The 20,865-nt window shown below is 26.8% G+C and overlaps 1 protein-coding gene across 4 annotated transcripts in view; it reads right to left on the reverse strand.

The window, feature by feature from the left end:
• Window positions 1–6,090: 6,090 nt before the first annotated feature.
• LOC100207602 (kinesin-like protein KIF13A) overlaps window positions 6,091–20,865 on the reverse strand; it is an 83,802-nt gene continuing 69,027 nt past the window's right edge. For all 4 annotated transcript variants that reach the window (XM_065795696.1, XM_065795694.1, XM_065795695.1 and 1 more), the window contains 12 exons: window positions 16,905–17,070; window positions 16,427–16,509; window positions 16,166–16,292; window positions 15,075–15,130; window positions 14,604–14,821; window positions 14,263–14,385; window positions 11,967–12,020; window positions 8,157–8,435; window positions 8,039–8,077; window positions 7,869–7,943; window positions 7,106–7,775; window positions 6,091–6,874 (listed from right to left, as the gene is read on the reverse strand). In XM_065795696.1, the coding sequence (XP_065651768.1) occupies window positions 6,777–6,874; window positions 7,106–7,775; window positions 7,869–7,943; window positions 8,039–8,077; window positions 8,157–8,435; window positions 11,967–12,020; window positions 14,263–14,385; window positions 14,604–14,821; window positions 15,075–15,130; window positions 16,166–16,292; window positions 16,427–16,509; window positions 16,905–17,070 (1,988 nt within the window). In that variant the 3' untranslated portion in view covers window positions 6,091–6,776. The remainder of the gene's footprint in view (window positions 6,875–7,105; window positions 7,776–7,868; window positions 7,944–8,038; window positions 8,078–8,156; window positions 8,436–11,966; window positions 12,021–14,262; window positions 14,386–14,603; window positions 14,822–15,074; window positions 15,131–16,165; window positions 16,293–16,426; window positions 16,510–16,904; window positions 17,071–20,865) is intronic.

Consider the following 20,865-nt stretch of genomic DNA (forward strand, 5'->3'; position numbering starts at 1 on the left):
TTCAAATATTGTAAAACCAAAGATTTTGGTTTCACTTTGAGATTCACGTATAAGTATAGTCGCGTGAGAATTCTTAGGTCCATTTTTTTTCTTAAAGTAAGAATTTTTGAGTTTAATTTTTCTCAAATAACTAAAAAGTTATTTGTCAAAATTCGCGAAGAATAGCAAACATTAATAAATAAAAATCAAAGTTAGTATGCCGAGGCTGAAGTTCACCTGCAACGACCCATTGAAATGCGTTTTGTAGGTTCTTTTTCATCTCGATTTATTCTTATTGATTAATTCTTTTTTTTTTTTTTTTCATCGTATTTCTTTAAATGGTTTTTTTTCTTCCATCGCTGATTTTTCTAGTTTCGGTTTTGTTTTTTTTCTTTGTCGTATTCACATTTGATATGCATTTTAGTCCTTCTTTCCGTTGGATGGTGACGTTGGATCGTTTTTTCCGTCTGTTAGGTGGTGCTTGAGGTTTCGGGATCGCATTGATGTTAGAAAATGTAATGTTTTAACCTCAATCGGGAGTTAAATCACAGAAATATGCATTTCGGTGTTAAAGACTCTATCTGAGTAAGTTTGAGTAAAGAATGGTAAAGTGCGCCCGATGAAAGGCCCTTCCAACAACTAGGTTTCTTTTCTAATGACTTTCCTCCCCAAGAGCAATTAACACATTCATTTTTCGGTTTGTAGGATTTTTTTGAGGAATTTTTATTAGAAACCAAGTTCTAGGTGAAGTCCTTCGATCCCGAGTTTAAGGAACACTGATCACCTCTTGGTTTACCAATTACGTTTACTTTGTCAAGTAAAAAATTAACCAACTTACGTTATTGTTTAAAAAAATCAAAACGCCCGAATTATTTGCGTACTGCTACATTTTATGTGATTTAAGCTTCCCGATTAAAATTTCTTTCATCCTGCTGTCTGCTTAGATCACCAAAGTGAGTGCTCTATTAACAAACACATACAGCATAAGAAAAAGTGGATGCGACATCCGAGGCGGATGAAAAAATATCTGATACAAAAACCACAATTCAAAATTCTTGTTGGATACTTTTTAAAGGTATTTGTGGTTTATCCTCGTTTGGCTAATTGTCATATAGAGGCCATATATCTGATTCTGCAGAAAGGTACTTTTTATGTATTGTATGTAATATTCATACAATACATTTGTATTGTATGTATATTACGTAGTGCATAGATACTTTCATTTTGTAAAGTGCGTAATATACATACAATGCAATATGCATACAAACATATTGTATGTATATTACATAGTGTGTAGTTTTCATTTTGGAAAGTGCGTAACGCATTTTGAAAATTTTCATTTTCATCAGTTTTAAGATATTTTAATGATAAAAGCATTTTAAGATATTTTAATGATAAAATTTAAGCATTTTAAGATATTTTATTGATAAAATTTAAGCATTTTTAGATATTTTAATGATAAAATGTTTTATGAAAACAGATTATATTATTGTACGTTAAGTACTTTTTAAATGATAAAACCGTTTTCTTACGAAAACTGTCGAGTGTTTTCAGTTCTTTATACTAATAAGACTACAAAATTAATTGTTTAGCAAATATCTTTAAAAAAAAAAATGCGTTTACTAATTCTATTTTTATTTTATTTATTTTTTTATTGTACAAGGGTAAAAGGCTTTTCGTGGTTTTCGTGGTTTTCGTGGTTTTCGTGTAACTATTCTTTAATTAATCGAATAATTGAACAATTTGCTAAAATAAAAGAATTAAAAAAAAACAACGTTGTTTTACTAAAACCATCTATAAATTTTCGACTGGAACTAACTTTTTTTAATACAAAGTTTATAGCTTCGTCTTTTAATCTTGTTTTTTATTTTAATACAGTAACTAAAGTTGGGCCTAAATTAATTAACTCATTTTACGAAGATATTACGTGACGTTAAATTAACTTCTTTTATCTCCATATTTTTTATAGCTTTCTATTCACTCACTAACGAGTCCGCATTTTTTGATTTTTTGATTTTTTTTTTTTTTTTTTGTTGAGGCCAAAACTTCCCAGCGCTTTTTGAAGCAATTCTTTTGATCGTACAGCCCTGAAATTTTACAAATAATCTTTTGCCGACTAACAATAGCTATATTCGTTACATTTCATTCAATAAGTCTTTTAGATTTAGTAAAATGAATTAATTTGTTTTTTAAGAGAGCGATAAATTTGTAATGGCAAGTTAGCGTAACGGTCTTCAGAAATTCAAAATAAATTTTTATTGAATATTAATCATAATCAATAAGTGTAATAATTCAATTTTATCAAGACTAAAAAGTAGAAAATAAAATAAATAAAAAAAACTTTTTAAAAATAGCTTTCTATTCAATCGACTAAAAAGTAGAAAATAACTTTTTTCTGTTTCTGGTACTCGTGGAAATCATGTACTTAGACTTACACTACAATAATCATGTACTTAGACTTACACTACAATAATCACTTTTGTAAAGCCAATACTGGAAGACATTGAAGGCAATTCATGTACGTATGTAAACAAACAAACTCATCGAAGTAAAAGAATAGAAAGTTTGGCGCCATTTAAGTCAGATGCTTTCAAAATCAAATTCGTTTTAAATGTACAGAAAGCTAAAGGCGCCAAACTTTCTATTCCTTTACTTCGATGAGTTTGTTTGTTTACATACGTACATGAATTGCCTTCAATGTCTTCCAGTATTGGCTGTACAAAAGTGATTATTACTAAGTACATGATTTCCACGAGTACCAGAAACAGAAAAAAGTTATTTTCTACTTTTTAGTCGATTGAATAGAAAGCTATTTTTAAAAAGTTTTTTTTATTTATTTTATTAAGTTTTGAGATAAAACGATTTAAAAAATAAAATCTTTAACATTTTTACAACGTTTTTATTTTTAACGTCACTGTAGTCAATGCTCGATTCAAAAAGAGGTTCAAAAAATCTCGAACCATGATGACAGTGACGTTAAAAAAAAGAGAGGGAAGGAGGAGGGAGGGGAAATGGGGTATAATTTCTCCCCCCCCTCCCCAGAATCTAAAAGCCCGAAAATGAAAGTCTTAGAAGATCATTTTTTTCAGGAGACGCAAATGTGGGTACAAAATACAAAAATTTTTCAAATCTCCCCCCCCCCCCCCCACCTAACCACCACCACCAAAAATTCTTGGATGCGTCACTGATTGATTAAAGACTAAATTAAAAGTGATATGTTCAAATCTCAATTCATGATCACAGTTCTAGCTCAAAATTATAAATATCGAAAACAAAGAGCGAATGAAAAATAAATCAAACTCTAAAAATTAGACATCTGTGCAAAGATAGGAAAATGAATTTGTATTTACCTCTAAGGGTGAACTTTTTCCTGGACAAACTACAGTCGTCAAGGAAATTGGTGTTTATGTGAAGCCAGTGGTAAAAACATGAAATTGGTGTGAAACAAGAAAATACTTTCTAGAAATGGTATATATATATATATATATATATATATATATATATATATATATATATATATATATATATATATATATATATATATATATATTTTATATATATTTTTAATAAGGCCACGTGGTAAAGACTTTTTTCGTTTTTTTTTATTCGGTTTTAAACATAAAGCCAATGATTCGTTTTTTTTCGGCTCGGTTTAAATTTTGTTTTGATCGGTTCGGTTAAAAAAAACAAAGTTTTGGAGGTTCGGTTAAAAAAAAAAAAAATTTTTTCATTTACTTAAAAAAATTTGGAATTACAGAGTTAAAAATATACCGAAGAAAATTAAAAATTAATTTTCATTTTTTTAATGTTTTCTCATAAAGAAACAATTTTTTCAACATTTTAAGCCGCTAACGTAGTTCTTCTACGTTATAAATATTCTAAAATATTTGTCGTTAAATAATGATTAATTTCTAAACTCAATTTAGTCATTGTTGAAGCACTGCGTGCTGAAATATATTGTTTCAGTCTTTTTCGAAGCAGTTCGTGGTGATTATCTTTAACATTTTCATCACTTTTATTTTCTGTTTTGCTACTACTCATTGAAGCTTTTTCGTGATTTTTCTTTTTCCTAAGTCCATATTGCTTCTTTTATTTCACCACATTTTTTATATTCACTCAAATGCAGGCCTTTGTAACGTGGGTCTAAAAAACTTGCAAAACAGTTAAACAACTGCTCAGCACCATTATTTACATCTTATCCCGCAGTTCACAAATTAGCATTATTATAAATATTCTTTTTGGCTTGTGTTTTTGATGTCGATGGAAAGAAGCTCATGGTGCAAGGAATATAATTTCGTTATCACATCTTGGATTGTTGGTCTTTTATCAGCTGATAAGATTACTGAAACATTGTAAATTTTTTCAAGAAACGGAATACTTTATTCTAATGTCTTTCATTGATCATCTGAGGGGTATGGCCTTTCAAACTCATCATTAGTGTCGCGGTAGTTTTCAAAAGATGTCATTTCCAAGATGCTTCATGTTTAGTTTAGACGTGGCTGGTTATTGTCGAAGTACTATCAAAGTTTATTTTGTAAGTTTTAAAGCAAATTTTACACTTAGCTTCAAATTTACTAGACTTTTCAAAGAATTTTCAAATATCACTTTCTTTCGGCATCTTCAATGTGAACAACATAAAAATAGTTTACTTTCGAAACAATACTTTAATTTCGAACAAGTATACCAGCAGATAACATAGTTCAACATAAATAAATTTTACTTATTTAATAAATATTTTAGTTATTTTTTAGAACATTATTAGTTACAATTCAAATTTTAAATTATTTTACGTCTTGCATGCTCCTACAGGCATCATGGCTGACGACACGGGTTTCGAAATGGGGGCACAATTGTCAATTTCTAAAAAAAGTCCTATCTAGAATTTTTTTTTTAAAAAAAAGGTCGTTTAGAATAAAAGTGAGGGGGGGGGGGAAGATTGCCTCTGCCACCCCCCGGTGTTGTCGGCCCTAGGCTTTATCAATACTTAAACAACGAAATATTTTGATTATACTACCATTCTTTTGATTATGTTTATCATTTATCAGCGTATTAGGATAAATTACATTTTTTTTTTATGTATACACACATACATACATGTGTTTACATATATAAAATATAAATAAAAAGATGTAAAAATATAATAAAAAGATGAATTTAAAAAATATAATAGCTGCAAAAATTCAGTGATTGAAAAAAAAAATTGTAGCGATTTAGGATCAATTTTATTGTTGGGCTCGCCACAACTTTGCAAATAATATGAAAGGTATTGGAAAAGTTGGGAATCGCTAGTATAGATTATCGTCATTAAGTTTTTATGACCATGTGTAAAGTTATCCTAACTCTTGGTTAGGTTTGCACACATTGTATATAGCCCTAAAAAATTAATTTTAGTTTGTAAATTAAAAATTATATATATATATTTTAATAGCTTTTATATAACATTTCTTAAAACTTTAGCACAGACAGATATTCACAAGTTTGGTTATAACTTATTTTAAAACAAATATTGAATTAAAAGATTTTATCTTTAATAGTGCAAACAGATTTCTGTTAAATTTTCAGCTTAATCGGACAAAATAAAAACCAACTAAATAATTATCAAATTGATCCCAAATTTTTTAAGCTAATGGAAACACGGGCCTAAACTAAAAAGAAATTCTAAGGAGACAGGTGTGTAAATTCAATTTAAACTTATCGTATATTTCAGCCTTTTTACACATTGAATAAAATACTGATCTAACATTATGTTCAAATTTGATTTAAAATAATTACACTTGCTTGATAGTAAAATAATATCAACCACCGTAAAAACAAAATGTTGAAACAAATGAAAAAACTAAATTACTTGTTTTAGCAACTGTAGTGTAGTCACTGTTTTTGAAAAGTACATTGTATGTATGCATGCATTTGTATGCATGTATGTCTGTGGGTATGCATATGTGAATGTATACATATATATGTGTATAAATGTGTGTGTGTATATATATATATATATATATATATATATATATATATATATATATATATATATATATATATATATATATATATATATACACATACTAGTATAAGTTGTTAAGTAACAAATAAAAAATATAAAAACAACATGCATAATACTTTCTATGAATTACCTATAACTTACATTTTTTGTACAAAGGTGAAATTAATTTAATTTTAAAAAATACATTATTTTGTCATATAATTATTAAGTCAGATTGGACTGTAAAAAAAAATTAATAATTTAAGCACTACGATATATATAGTGTGTGTATATATATATATACACACACATTGATATCTTTTGTTAATGAAATTAGAATCTTGGTCAACATTAGTTTTATTTTTAGATAAAATTAATATGACCAAAAAAGTAATTTCAAAAAAATATTTTAGTGAACTTTTATTATTTTAAACAACTTTTTATAAGAATAAAAAAAAAAAAATAAGTAGAAAAAATAAATAACTTTAATAAAAACAACAGAAATAAAAAATCTAAATGTTTGGAATTATTCTAATTTTCAGTTAAAATTTTTTGAAAAAATAATTGTCAAGCGAGATATAACTATTGCATACAAATACTTTGGAAAATTCTCTATGAAGATAACCTTTAGCATTTAAACCTTAGCAACTAATTCAGGAAATTTTCTTCATTCTTTTTAGAAAACTTATTCTTCAACCATGATAATTTTTGATAATTTTTCCCAAATGCAACTTTAAAACTTTGAAATTTTCAAATACGGTTTATTCATAGCAACTTATCTTTATAGTAAAGGTCATATGTGTCCTATATTATAAATTTAGCTGCTCTTTGTCAACTTTTCAGCACGTATAAACAATCCGTGCAAAGGTTCGCATTTGAAGTAACTTACACCATTAACTGAACCATCGTTTTTACCTACATAACAAAGATTTCAGGTAAAAACTAATGAAAAAAAAATTATACATATTTTTTAACTTATTCACTTCAAAAAAGTGTATATAAGTTATAATATATATATATATATATATATATATATATATATATATATATATATATATATATATATATATATATATATATTATATATATATATATATCCAGTAACTAAAAATTTTTTACTTTCGTAAATATTTAAAATCTTCTTACCATCAGGAACACTAAGCGCTAATCCAACCCAGACACCATCAGCAAATTGCGTTCTTCCGTAGAAACGAACAAAACCTTCTAAATTATCGCTAATGCGAACTAAATCGCCGACTTTGAGAGTACCAGAAACTACATTAGATGGGTTTTCGAAGGAAGGAGAAAATTTTCCTTCCGTGTTATTTGGCTTCTCATCACCAACCCCCTGTTCAAGTAACGGTAAATCTTTTATTAATCGCATCATCTCATTCCTTTTCAGACGTTCTTGATCAAGATTTAACTGTTCTTCATTAACATTTTGAAATTCAGAGAAAGACCGCGTAGAAGATTCGGATATATCTCTGTATTCAGTTATAGGCCTATTTTCAAAGTTTTTTGTAATAAGAAAGCTACCTTTAGGTGTGGTAGGGGAAACAGAGCCATCATCTTCAATTAATGTGTGCAGGTTGTCTCTAGGTGTGGTCCCTAAACGCCTTAAAAGAGGCGATGACTCGACTGGTTCTTTACCGATCTCAATTTCAATATCTTTTTCAATTGATAGCGGTGATGCTGATCGGGTAGGATCAAACATGTGGAAGCTATGCCGCGATTCATTGTTTTTATGCGCCCGAGGATTTCGTTTTTGACGCATAAATTCACCACCATAGCTTGCACGTAATGGTGACCGGGTGTTCTGTTAAAAGGAAAATATAAAAAAGTGTAAACCAATGAGATTAAACTTTAGATCAATCTCATTGGTTACATTATACAATAAAAAACAACTTACTTCATATTGAGAAACATTAACTTCTATATTGGAAGGTGGAGGGACTAATTCACTGCTATTTAAGTCACTGTTTGACTAATAATTTAAATTATAAAAATCAAAATTATAAAGAATGTTTTACTGCATATAATAAGAAAAAAAAAATACAATAAACTAAAATTGAAACTTACACCAAACTGATTAGAACGCCATAAGTTAGACATACTAGGCTAAAATAAAAAAAATAAAAAAAGTATTAAAAACTTTATCGTGTTTATTACTGTTGCAATTTTATATATATTTATATACCGAATTAAATAAATTTGGAGTGCTTGCAAACTTTCTCATGTTGTTTCTAGCCGTCAGTGATTTACTGGACCTTCCCACAGCAGCCAGTTTTTCTTTAACCAAAACCTCCTGTCGTAATTTATGTATATTAAGAATATTCTCAACATGAGAAATCCCTTTATTGTACTTTTGAATGGCATCTCCATCAATCATTTCTTCTCCATCACTACCTACCGCGTGAATTGCCTCAGCTGCTTTTTGCGCTAAACATTCACGTTCCTCAGTCTGCTCTCCTGATTGCTTTTAAAAAAAAAACAACTCAATTTCAAACATTTGAAACATTACTAATATTTTAAACAAGATGTCTATTATTGCTGTGAATAGCATAAGCAACAACATTGATTTAGTTAAAAAAAGTCTGTTTGTAGGGGATAGATAGTCTTATGAAATTGCAAAAATATTTGGCATTTTGTACAAAGCGCAAGTATAAACTGTATTAATAAAAAAAAAAAAGTTTTTGATAAGATTATTAATTATAAATTAAGCTTAACAAGTTGGGTGGAGAGTTAAAAGTATTACTGTAAATACTTTAGGAAATGTTATTGGTTGCAATTTTCTATTACATTAAAAAAGCTTATTCTCTGTTAGATTAAAAATACGTTATTATCTGTTAGATTAAAGATACGTTATTATCTGTTAGATAAAAGATACATTATTATCTGTTGGATTTAAGTTACGTAATTATCTGTTGAACAAAAGATAAGTTATTATCTATTGGATTTAAATATGCTCTATAATTTTAAATAGACACATTACATTATTTGAACTTCTAGATTGTTTTCTTTGTATGACCTGTTCTTTTAAGTTACACAAAAGTAGTTTGGTTTTTATTTATGTTTTTTCAGATGTTTACAAAATCTTTTTATTGATGCAAGTGGTATACATTTGATTTGTGTTCGTTCTTGTTACCAAAACGTCAGTAGAAGCTTAAACACTGGTGAAATGAATAAAGATTCGCTTATTAGAAAACAAAGAACGTATGCTTGGACAGTGTGATGATTGCCCTGGTAAAAAACTGCATACCTCATATTTGTATAAGATATTCAAAAAATATTTTATATTTACAAGACAAACTACAGATTATGTAACACTTTATATATGCTTTCATTGATCATGTAACGCTTTGACTTTCATTGAGCTATTAGTAACTTCGTATTAGTTAACTGGAATTTTATATAACAAAGTTTTTATAAATATTATTATTTTAGATTTTAATGCATAAAAATTGCTTTTTAATATTTTCAAAAAAGTTTTTAAACAATATAAAAAACTTTTATAGTTTTATAAAATATAATTATAAATATAATGAGTATTTTTTAAGCTTTTATAAAACTTTACTTTTTTTGAGAACCAGGTTGATATACTTTCGAAGAAAGATTTTTCGGATAGTAAGGAACTGATAATTCAAGGGTCAGTTGGAATCCCTTAAATGACTTTTTTATTTAAATATTTTTTAAATCTAGTGTTATTTTGTGTTATAGAACCAATTTTCAAAAGAAGTAATTTTCACCCCACCCTATATTTCACCCCACCGTATAGATACTTAACACTATTTTAATAAATAAAAATAAATTGAGAAAAAAGGCAGCATTTTTTGTAATGTAAATTTGTTTTTAACTTCATCATTTTTTCATATTTTCGTTATTAAAAAAATTTTATATTATTTTATTAAAATTAAATTTTTTAGCAATTTTATATATGATAAGAAAATATACTTAAATGGCAAAAATGATAGATTCGATTCTGCTTCTACCAAAATTCAATTATTAATTAGGTATGAGACTCATTTTCATAATAGTATTAGTATTTTAGGATTTAGTTATAACTATGTCATTTGCATATCAATTAAAACTCATTTTTATCAATTCAGAAAAAACATTTTTCAGACTTTGATAAATGTAGAATAATTCAAATGCAGTTTGGTCTTTGTATAATATTTCAAATGCAGTTTAGTCTTTGTATAATGGTGTGAATCTATAGTTCAAAGAATTGTGTTCAGTCCAGTGCAGAGATCACTCAAACTAGATTTTAAATCAATGGAAATGTGTCATAGAACAGAAGAGTCACCTTTAGTTCTACAGTATAGAAAAAAAAGGTTAACCATATAATCCAGAGGGTACACATGCAACAGTGAAAGATGACAAAAAAAATCATGGTTTAGGGTGCATTAACTACTCATGGAGTGGTAAACCTGTAAGAGTTGATGGAATCATGGATCAACATAAGTACCATTATACTTTGTTCAAATAGATTTGTCAAATTCCTTTTGATTGTTCTGTAATAAGTGTTGAGAGAAAAAGGCCAAAATTAACACAAGATGTTTACCCATCATTATTTCCTAACATTTCTTTTTTATTTATCAAGTAAAATGCCCTTCAAACTTAAAAACCCAGATTTTGATTGGGCAGAGTTTAATAAATGGGAAAGATTTGAGAAATGGCTGACAAGTGGACAAAATTGACAACTCTGATCAGTTTTCCATCAAAATTAATAGCTATATGAATAATAAATCTTTGTCTTTGCATAAACCAAACTTTGTATTTATGTTTGTATGATTGATGATATAGATCAACAATCTTGCTGTCTTTAAAAGTTTACAATAACTTGTTGGGTTTTTTGCTGGTAATTTGAAGACAACAATTTAAAGATAGACAGCAATCTGGTGGAAAAAAAATCTGAGAAAAAATTAGATTTTATAAACTTTTATTTATTTTAAAAACTAAAAACTATTTAAAAGTACTTAACAATAAACGTAAATTTTCTTATTGGACTCAATTATCTATACATGTTATGTTAACACAATTTTTCCTGGTAACAAAATGTCATGAACATTTTAGATTACATTTTAACAATTCAATGTGATTTGGATAATCTGTGTATTGGAGTTAAAAGATCGTCATCAAATTGTTATTTCTTCTGGATGAAATTTATGTAATTGGAAAAAGGACTTAAAAAAGAAGGCTTTTTGACCGATACATCAAAAAACAAACCTAAAAGAAGGAATTACAGTGCAAATATTTATGCTTTATTCTTTATTATCATTATACAAAGATGGTTCTTTTTGTTACTGGAATGGTTCCAGTAAAAAAATGACTGCTGTCTGTCTAAAAGACATAACTATAAAAATGAATTAAAATTATTTTTTGATTTCAGACAATAGTCACATTATTAGAAACATGTTTAGTGTTTTATGTGGTGGTGACTTAAAACCATTCAACATCCTTATAATTCTACAAGAAAACTTTCAATTTGATAGTATGCATCTATTCAAATGTATTTGCAAAAATTGACTAAAACAACTTGACAGTGATCATTCATTCTTATATTCTAGTTTTAAAGATGATTATAAGTAATGCAGGTTTTGAACATATTTGACAAGTATACATAAAAAGTATGAAAGATAAAAAAAGATATATGCAAAATGCTGGAATATCTACTTTTGAATGGCTGTCACAATTATCTGATCTTAATCTCATTGAGAATCTTTTTTTCTTTTTTTTAATGACGAATAGAAGTTATTATTTAACATATTTGAAACAAAATTCAAAAAACTTGAAAATGAGTATTCAAAAAAAAAATTCAAAAAAAGTTGATAAAAGGTATTTGTTAAATCCACAACTTTTTATTAAGTGTTTACAAACTTCAAAAAAACAAGACCTTGTATATACTTTCTTATATGTTAAAGAAAAGTCTAGCAAACCAAAAAATAAAGTATAGTTATATGTAAGAGTAAAGACTAGAAAACTAAATAAGAGATAAAAAAAAACTTACTCGAGGTATGTGAGAAATTAATTCAAAGGTTACACCGCATCTGTTGGGTATATTCTAAATAAATTATAAGAGACTTTCAATCAGACAAAAATATATAAATAAAGTAAAATATATATAAATAAAAAGTATATAAACATAAATTTATATACAATTCCAAAATTGATAAATAGGTTCTTGTAATAAAAGCTATGCTACAAAAAATGATATCTCTACAAAACTATTACTTACTTTGAATTAAAACTTGAAAAAAACAAGTAATTTTTTGCACAAGTAAATAATTACTAATGTCAAGTAACTCATAATAATGTTTATATAGTACATCATTTATACAGTACAGCATTTAAATATTTAATAGAGCATTATCAACATGATTTAAGAAATCAAAACAAAGCATAAGAAAAACTAAACTATCAATTTTATGATTCGCTGTGGTGACCATAAATAGGCAGAGCATTTATGGTCACCACAGTATATTATTACTTAAAGATTTATTAGAATTAACAAAAAAGATTTATACTACAAGCAAATTCAGTAAGATATAAAACTATTTCCTATGGGGGTAAAGGAGTTGTAATGTTTTCTGAAGTTCTCCAGTTAATTTTAGCATAATTTATGTTATTATAAATAATTGGGTTTTTCTTTTTTCCTGGTCTGTCTCTAACTTAAGAACAGCATCTTTGTATCTCAATATTCCCAAACATGTTTAATAATGTTATAGCAACAACTTTTGTATTGCTTTCAATAAAAATATTTCTCTTTTGCTTTAAAAAAAACTTGTGTTTTTTATTTCAATGGTTTAAATTTCTATGGTTTTAATGCCTTATTTCTAAATAAAAAATGACAACGACAATATATCTACAATCTTACCTTTAAGCAATTTTTATATTATTTTATATGGCACAAAGGTATATAAGTTGATTTAATTTTGGCTTTGAATGTCATTTTAATTGATCAAGGAGATCATACTTCTTGAAGTATAAATCTCTTTGGTCATTGAGATTTAAAAAGATGCATCTATTAAATATTTTTAATATTTATGTAGCTCTCTTTCTTGCTTTAATTTTCTTTCAATTTTTTCAAGATATATTCATATTTTAATTCGAAAAATATTCTGAAAATAGTATCTTATCAAAGTATCTTTATTACATTTTTACTCTTTTTACTAATAACTTCAACTGCTTAATAATCAATCAGAATAATTTTAATCGCTTAGAAGGCAGTGGATCTTAAATTTAATCTCACTTCTATAACAGATTGGGGCTTGCAGTAAATCTCAACTCCAATAAAACTCGGTTATTTACTGTAAACACTATCACAAAACTGTTGACATTCCTATTTTAATGAATGGCAACCTTCTCACTAAGCCCTCGTCTGTACATTTTCTTGGATTATCGTTTAATAATGACCATTTCATTGAAACCATGTATACAATTGATTGCTAAATTAGCATCAGCTAAGGTTGCTTCTCTTTATTGTACTCGCCATTTTCTTCCTCCTGATTTCATTCTCTATCTCTACAAATCTCTTTTTTGTCCCTGTATGGAATACTATTGTCATGTTCTTGGCTGGTTCTTATAACAATGCTCTTTCTCTTCTAGACAAGGTCTAAAAACGCATTGTAAACTTAGTTAGACCCACTCTATCAGCTAAACTCTCCCATTGTCATAAAGTTGCATCTCTTTCTCTTTTCTACAAATACTCATCAGTTGATGGAGCTAGAGATAATAGCTCATTTGAGCAGTGATCATGGTCACTGCTCAAATGAGCTATTATCTCTAGCTCCATCATCTAAAACTCAATCTCGCTTGACTCGTCATTCAGCAAATTTTCATTCATTTACTGTACCTGGGTCTGCATGCTCTAAAAACTTTTATTTAACTAGTTTTTTTCCTCTGCACTTCAACACTTTGGAACTCTCTCCCATTTTCATGTTTTCCTAACTCATACAACTTACAACTTTTCAGGTCTTCTGTCAACCCTTTCCTTGCTCTATAACTCTATTCTTTTTTTTCTAGTAACTCCCAACTTAATAGTGGTTGCTTGCAGCCTTGTTGGAAGTGAATCAGAATAAAACAAAAAAACAAAAAACAAAAACAAAAAAATAAGTTATTTCAGTAATATTAAACACAAAGTAACTATAATTTGAAAATTATCATAATTAACTAAGTTTAGTTGTGTCAACTAAATTACTATTTTAGACAAATGCCGTTGTTAAATATTACAATAAATGAGAGTTTTTAAAACAAGGTACAATATACAAACAAAACAAAATAAAAAAACAACAACAATAAAATACCGATTGCTTCCAAAATTTCTTTTTTAAACTATCTTTTAAACTAGGTCGTTTATACATGCGAACACAAAGTCTTTTTCTCAAAACAACATTTACTAATGCTGGGCTGCTAAGACGCAAAGTAACCTTTGATAAATTTAAAAAAATTATAAATAAATAGCTTTTAGTATATTACCATGCTTTAACAAATCAACAACATACATTTAGTATATATATTTACATTTTAAAAAAAGACAAAAAATAATGTAAATTACAACATGCAAAAAGATTAATTATTTAGACTAGCAGAACTAATATTCAAAAAACAAAGATAGCTGATTATTGTCACACAACTTTAAACCTACTTTAAGGATAACATAGACCCTTTCTGTATTCTGAGTTACTCTGTTCAAATACACTGAGTCATGGACAGAAGAATCCCAGGATGCAGTAGCTGTAACTCTCTTTTGGTCATACTTCAATATGGGTAACTCAATAATACTATCTGATTGCTCAAATGACAAAAATGACTGATGACCAGCAGGATCAGACTCAATGTCAGAACATCCACTTAAAGCATTATCTACATTATAATCATTAAAAAAGGTAATGAAGCATTGAAGTCATAGCATTTATTCATAAGTAATATTTCTAATGCCTAGTTAATTAAGTCTAGTAAACCTTAAAATGTATAATAAACCCTAGCAGTTTAAAAGAGTTGATTAATAAAAAAAAATTTCTAAACAAAAAAAATCTGACAATTTTGATTTTCTGGAAATAACCAATTCAATAATCAAGAATACTAAAAAATGTTTAAAAAAGTAAAAACTAAGTACCATCTAAATCCAAAAATATTATTGGAATATGAGTTTCCATACCAGGTAATGGAGACCTAAAATGTTAAATATGTAAATTTAAGTTAAGTTTTATATGCACAAATTCAATGTGTGTTTATTCAGTTTAAAATTAGTCAGAGACTAAAAAAAAGTGAATAAAAAACTTTGATGCTCTGGCCATAAATGCAATGCCAAAAAGAAAGATAACAAAAAATTACATGAGTATAACCTATTCTGTAGTAATCTGTGATAAAACCATAGGACTTCTTGGATCTTGAAAACGACAACAATAGACATAACTTTAAGGAGTTTACTACTTACCAACTATATTTATGCATAAGCATTAATGTTTTTCATTTTTTCACGCCCTATATTGTTTCAAGTTATTTTTTATTTCACAGATTTTTTATTTTATATGCTTTGGTTTAGTAAATAATATTTTTTATTTTTATTTTTGTTTATCAGTAGTTATAGTTTTTTCATGTTTTTATTTTATTTTTCTTTGTGTTTTGTCTATTTTACATTTTTCATTAAATACATAGAACAATGCTTTTCTTTATAAGTCATTTTTTTACATGGAACAATGCTTTTCTTTATAAGTCATTTTTTTTGTCTGGACAACTGTTTAAATTTGCTTTGTTTGAAAATTATTTCTCCTTTGTCATTATTGATTACATTCTTGTATTAGTTATTTTTATACTGATTGTGTGGCAGTATGTGATAAAAAGTAGCAAGTTTAAACTTCAAGTGTTAAGTTATTAAAAGCAATTTATACTGCATGTGTGGTCATATGTGGTGGAAATTTAAATGACATGCAAGTTCAAATTACAAGAGGTAAGTTATCAAAAATAATTATTATAATAAAATTTATTAAAAAAAATCAAAAAATATGTTTTAGTCCATTGAGAAACATTTTTATATTAAATAAAGTTATGCAAATGATAAAGGAGAATGAAAATTACCCCTTGTATAATGATCCTACTTTTCTACTACCTTGTATAATGATCCTACTTTTTTACTACCTTGTATAATGATCCTACTACTAAATATTACCTATCTACTTAATAAAAATGATAAATAATCAAATTAACCAATCTATTGTAGCACCAGGAACACCACTGCCAGGACTTGGACAAAGAATTGCATTTCTCTCTTCTGTTAAAGTTACCCATTGGTCAATTAACAAACCTTCTTTTTCTTTATCTTCTTTTGTTTTATCTATAAAATAAAAACATAACTGAAAAAAGAGGGTATATAAAATAATAACCGATATTATTGACTGAAAAAATAAACAACATATAATGGATGATTTAAGATTTTAAATTAACTTTGATATTTAAAAATTTGTTTACTAGGAATGTTTAGCATTTCTTGGATTTGTTGATCTAAATATTCTCTCCTTCTCATCACAGAATTGGAAAAACGATCACGAATTCTAAATTAACAATTATAAATATTGATAAAGCATATAATAATGAGTGTTTATGTTGATTTAACTCAAAACCAACAAAAAATGACTTAGTGCATTCTGGCAGTATACCCTCGATGTAATAGAACAGTGCTAACCGAAGTCCACAAAAAAAAAAAAAAAAACCCAAAACATTTTTTAATGCTTCAAATATCAAATTACATTTATGGTTATATATTTTTTACTAAAACTTAATATATAAGTTTATTACAACAATAGTGATACTAATATATAATACTATTATGAACTTCAAGCTAATCTAACATTATCTTTCAAAGATAACACAATAACAAGAAAGTTCCTGCATTTTAAAATTATGCCTAATTTTATAGTTAACAAGTAAAAACAAAATAAACTAATACGTTTGTAAATCTCTCTCCTGATAACTATCCAATCCTCTTTGATCCTTTGCACGAACAGCAACACTGCCTACTGATATGTGTGTTATAGACTCAATAACCAAAGGCAGGTGACCACTTACACCACTTTTTGGAACAACACACTGAACAACTATTCTTCTTGAATAACCTGAAATAAATTTTTATTGCAATTAAAACAAGCAAATTAATAATAAACAAAAAGGTTAAAAAAAAAAAATAATAACTCCCTTAAATAAAGTAGCCCTTTGCCCTTAAGAAAAAAATCATTAAAAGAAAAAAATTAAACAGTGGAATGCGTTTAATCTTAGTATAACCTCTATTGAATCAAGGAAGTACTTGTTTCAATGTCAACATTTGCCTATATCATAGCATTTTATATCATAGCATTTTTTACTTAATAAACTGGTGTCTTAGTTTATGTCTTAGTTTAAAATAATTTCACACTTTTCATTAATCCACAATTTACATAATTTGGTTGCAAAGTTCTATGCTTCACAGTGTCTGATTATTATCCACCTAACTACAGGACTTTTTTATTATCTTTTAATTTCCATTATAGTCATAATATTTAACTTGTCTAGAAATGTGGGCTGTTTTTATATTGAGTTCCTCCCTTTACTAGTGCTCAGCCTACTTTAGAGTGCATCAAATTGTAAACATTTTGTTTTGCTATAGATAAGTTTATTCTTGGATAAATATTAAAAGTGACTTATTAAAATTTTAAAAGTAATTATTAAAAATTTAAAAAATATATCAAAATTGTGCTTGTTTTGGTTATTCAATTTCAAGAAATTATTTTGGATTACATATACATTTCATATTCCAAATAAAAATGATGATTATAGCATAAAATAAAGACATCAGCAGTTAATTAATGTAGTTAGGTGACAGAGTTTGTAGTGGTTTGAATTTGCTATATGAAAATATGTTATAGATGCAAATATTTCATCAACTGTATAACTAGATTTGTATGGGAATAAAAGCTTGGTATCATATTTAGAGTAAACTTATTTAAAATGTTAGCTAATAGAGCTTAATAAACTCTATGGAATATATAAAGTTTACTTAGATCTATTAATTAATAATTTATATACCACTCTTTACATTATGCTGGTATCTTTACTGAAAACAAGAAAATTTAGGTACATTGTTCTAATTTTAGATTCTAATTTTTAAAGAAAACACTTATTCCTGGATCACATTCTATAAAAAAAGTTAGAAATTTCTAACTTAACCTAAGGCTTAGGGTAGGATATGTGATAAACTCTTAGGTATAACTATTTAAGGTAGAAAATTATACCTTAACTATTACCTAAATTATATTAGAAGTAAGGATTTATCATACAATTTTCTGCCTAAAAGGTATGATTTTCTACTTTTTCAGGTAAAAAATTATACCTTACTAAGGGTATATCACTTATCTTCTCCTACGGTAGAGTACAATACCAACAATAAATGTTGTGCAAAAAAGGTCTTTCTATTTTCATTATTAAATAAAAAAACTTATTAAGTACTAAAAAATTATTTCAAAAAGAAAAAAAACCTTGATAAATTCATTATAAATAAATAAATAAATACATTAAAAATATTCATTATAAATATATAAATAAATACATTAAAAATAGCTAGTATATCAAAGCTACTTAAACTAAAATTCAAAAGCTTGAATCTATTTTTTTGGTTGCAATGTATACTATAGCAATTAAAGTAATTGATGCAAAAAAGATGATGCGAAAATATCTGTTTTCAAATATTGCACCACTAAAGTATATTACCAAAGAGGATTTGGTTAAAAAAAAAGAGAGGACAAAAGAAAAAAAGTTACAGAATTCTATTTCAAAATCTTTCTTGACGCTAAGTTTTAGCAATGATTTAGTATCTATTATGTTAAATGCAAAAAAATAATCTCACCAATTAGGAAGTTATTTTTAGAGAAACAACATAAAATTTACAGTTATCTTTAAAATAAGATATCCCATGATAACTTTCTAGTTTCTAAGTCTGCTGCAGTGTATGATGATATACTTAACTAATTTAACTGACTTGACCACAACTGGTGCCATTGCATAACAAATCTTTATTTACTTTTATAAATTTGTAAAATAAAAGTTATTGCTTGAAACTTGCGATGCAGTTTCTGCAAATTGCAAGTTGTTAAAAATGCATTTTAAATGATTCATTTATACCTGACCAACCACATTATAATAAGACAACTTGCTATAGTCTTAATCAAATGTGATTTATCCAACTTAAAACATAGAGATAAAAAAAAAGATATGGGTAGAATGATGGTATGTTTATATTGTGGAACCATATTGCTTATATATTCCATGAAGACAGATAATGTCTAAAATCCCGAGATTTTTCTCTGAAAATTTACTGGGATTTCAGGAATAAAAATAATTTGTATGTCATTTGTGAATATTTGTTGTTTAAAATGTTTTAAAAAAAAAAAAGTGGCATGCTTAGAACATTCTTTGACGAGTTCATTTTTTGTTCACTGTTTTTTTTCTGTTTTTTGTTGTTGCAAAACTTTTTTTTTTTTAAATCTTTCTCTAGTTTGCAAAACTGTGTTAGAAGTTCATCATTAAACAACAAAAAGTAGCAGATGTTGTCCCTGTAAAGCAAAACTATCTAAAGTCCATTTTTGAGCAAAATTGACTTTTTTGGTTTAAATTACTCCTTAGGTGCACAAAAGCCATCTCACAAAGTATGTAACTAAAATTGATTCAACTTTTGCAACTATGAGTAAAAATCAAATATCCTAAAAAAAATAATCAAGAGACATCGTTGCTGCAAAACAAAACTATTTAAGTCCATTTTTTTGAAAAAAAACTTTTTTGGTTTAAAATACTTAATACATATAGTGAATAACTGATAACACATTGATTTAATCAAAAAAATCAAAAACGGTGATTAAATTTAAAACTTTAAATGTCTTTTTCTCAGAACAGCCAAGGTGATCTTGTTTTGCAGCAGCAATTTAATTTGTAGAACTTTGTCATATTTTATATAGTATTGAGATTACCTTAAGCCCATTTGCATTGTTGCCTCTCATAAACTTAAATTTTTTATTTGTTATATTATGAAAAATAATAACATATTCTATAAGTATTTTAAAAACAATTTAGTTTAATCAAGAAGATCAAACGCAGTGATGAACTAAAAACTTAAAATGCCTTTTTCTCAGAACAGCAAAAATGAATTTAAGATGATATAGACTATATAGACTTTGGTTGAGTTATAAGTTTTTAACAATAAGCTTTTTATAGAAGACTTTATGAATGGAAGAAGATTTAATTACAACAAGAGGTGGCTCATACATTTAATGACCATACTTGCTATGGCTTTTTTGAACATATTTTTAATTTTTTTTCTCTATATTTTTTATTTTTGCCATAATGACCATTCCATCTACTATAGAGTGTGTGTATATATATATAAATATATATATATATATATAAATATATATATATATATCAAGCCTTCGCATAAGAGGCGTGCAACATATAATCGATATGTAATGCATATAATAACTATAATCAACTTAATTCTCGGCATAGCGACCTTGTTCGTCAAAGTTCGTGTTTCGGAGTTATAGAGTTGAGAGAGGGTTATAACCACTATTAAGTAGCCTCTTCATCAGTAGTTGCCTTCTCGGCCTTGAGGAGGGGAATAAAAAAACAAACAAAAAAAAATTGTTTTTGAGAACTTGGCCACAGCACTTTTGCAAGTTTTGATAATTAGCGTTTTTAAAAAAGATGCTTTAAAAAACAAAGCAAATTTAAATTAAAATAAATAATCCATAAACATAAAAAAAATGAAATTAAAAAAAAAACAAAAACTAAATTAACAAAAATTAAAATAAAAAAAATTTAAATTAAAATTTCAAAGAATAACAAAATAAACAGTAGAAAAATCAGAAAAAATTAAAACATGTATT

Source organism: Hydra vulgaris, chromosome 04 (assembly GCF_038396675.1).
Source record: "Hydra vulgaris chromosome 04, alternate assembly HydraT2T_AEP".
Taxonomy (NCBI): Eukaryota; Metazoa; Cnidaria; class Hydrozoa; order Anthoathecata; family Hydridae; genus Hydra; species Hydra vulgaris.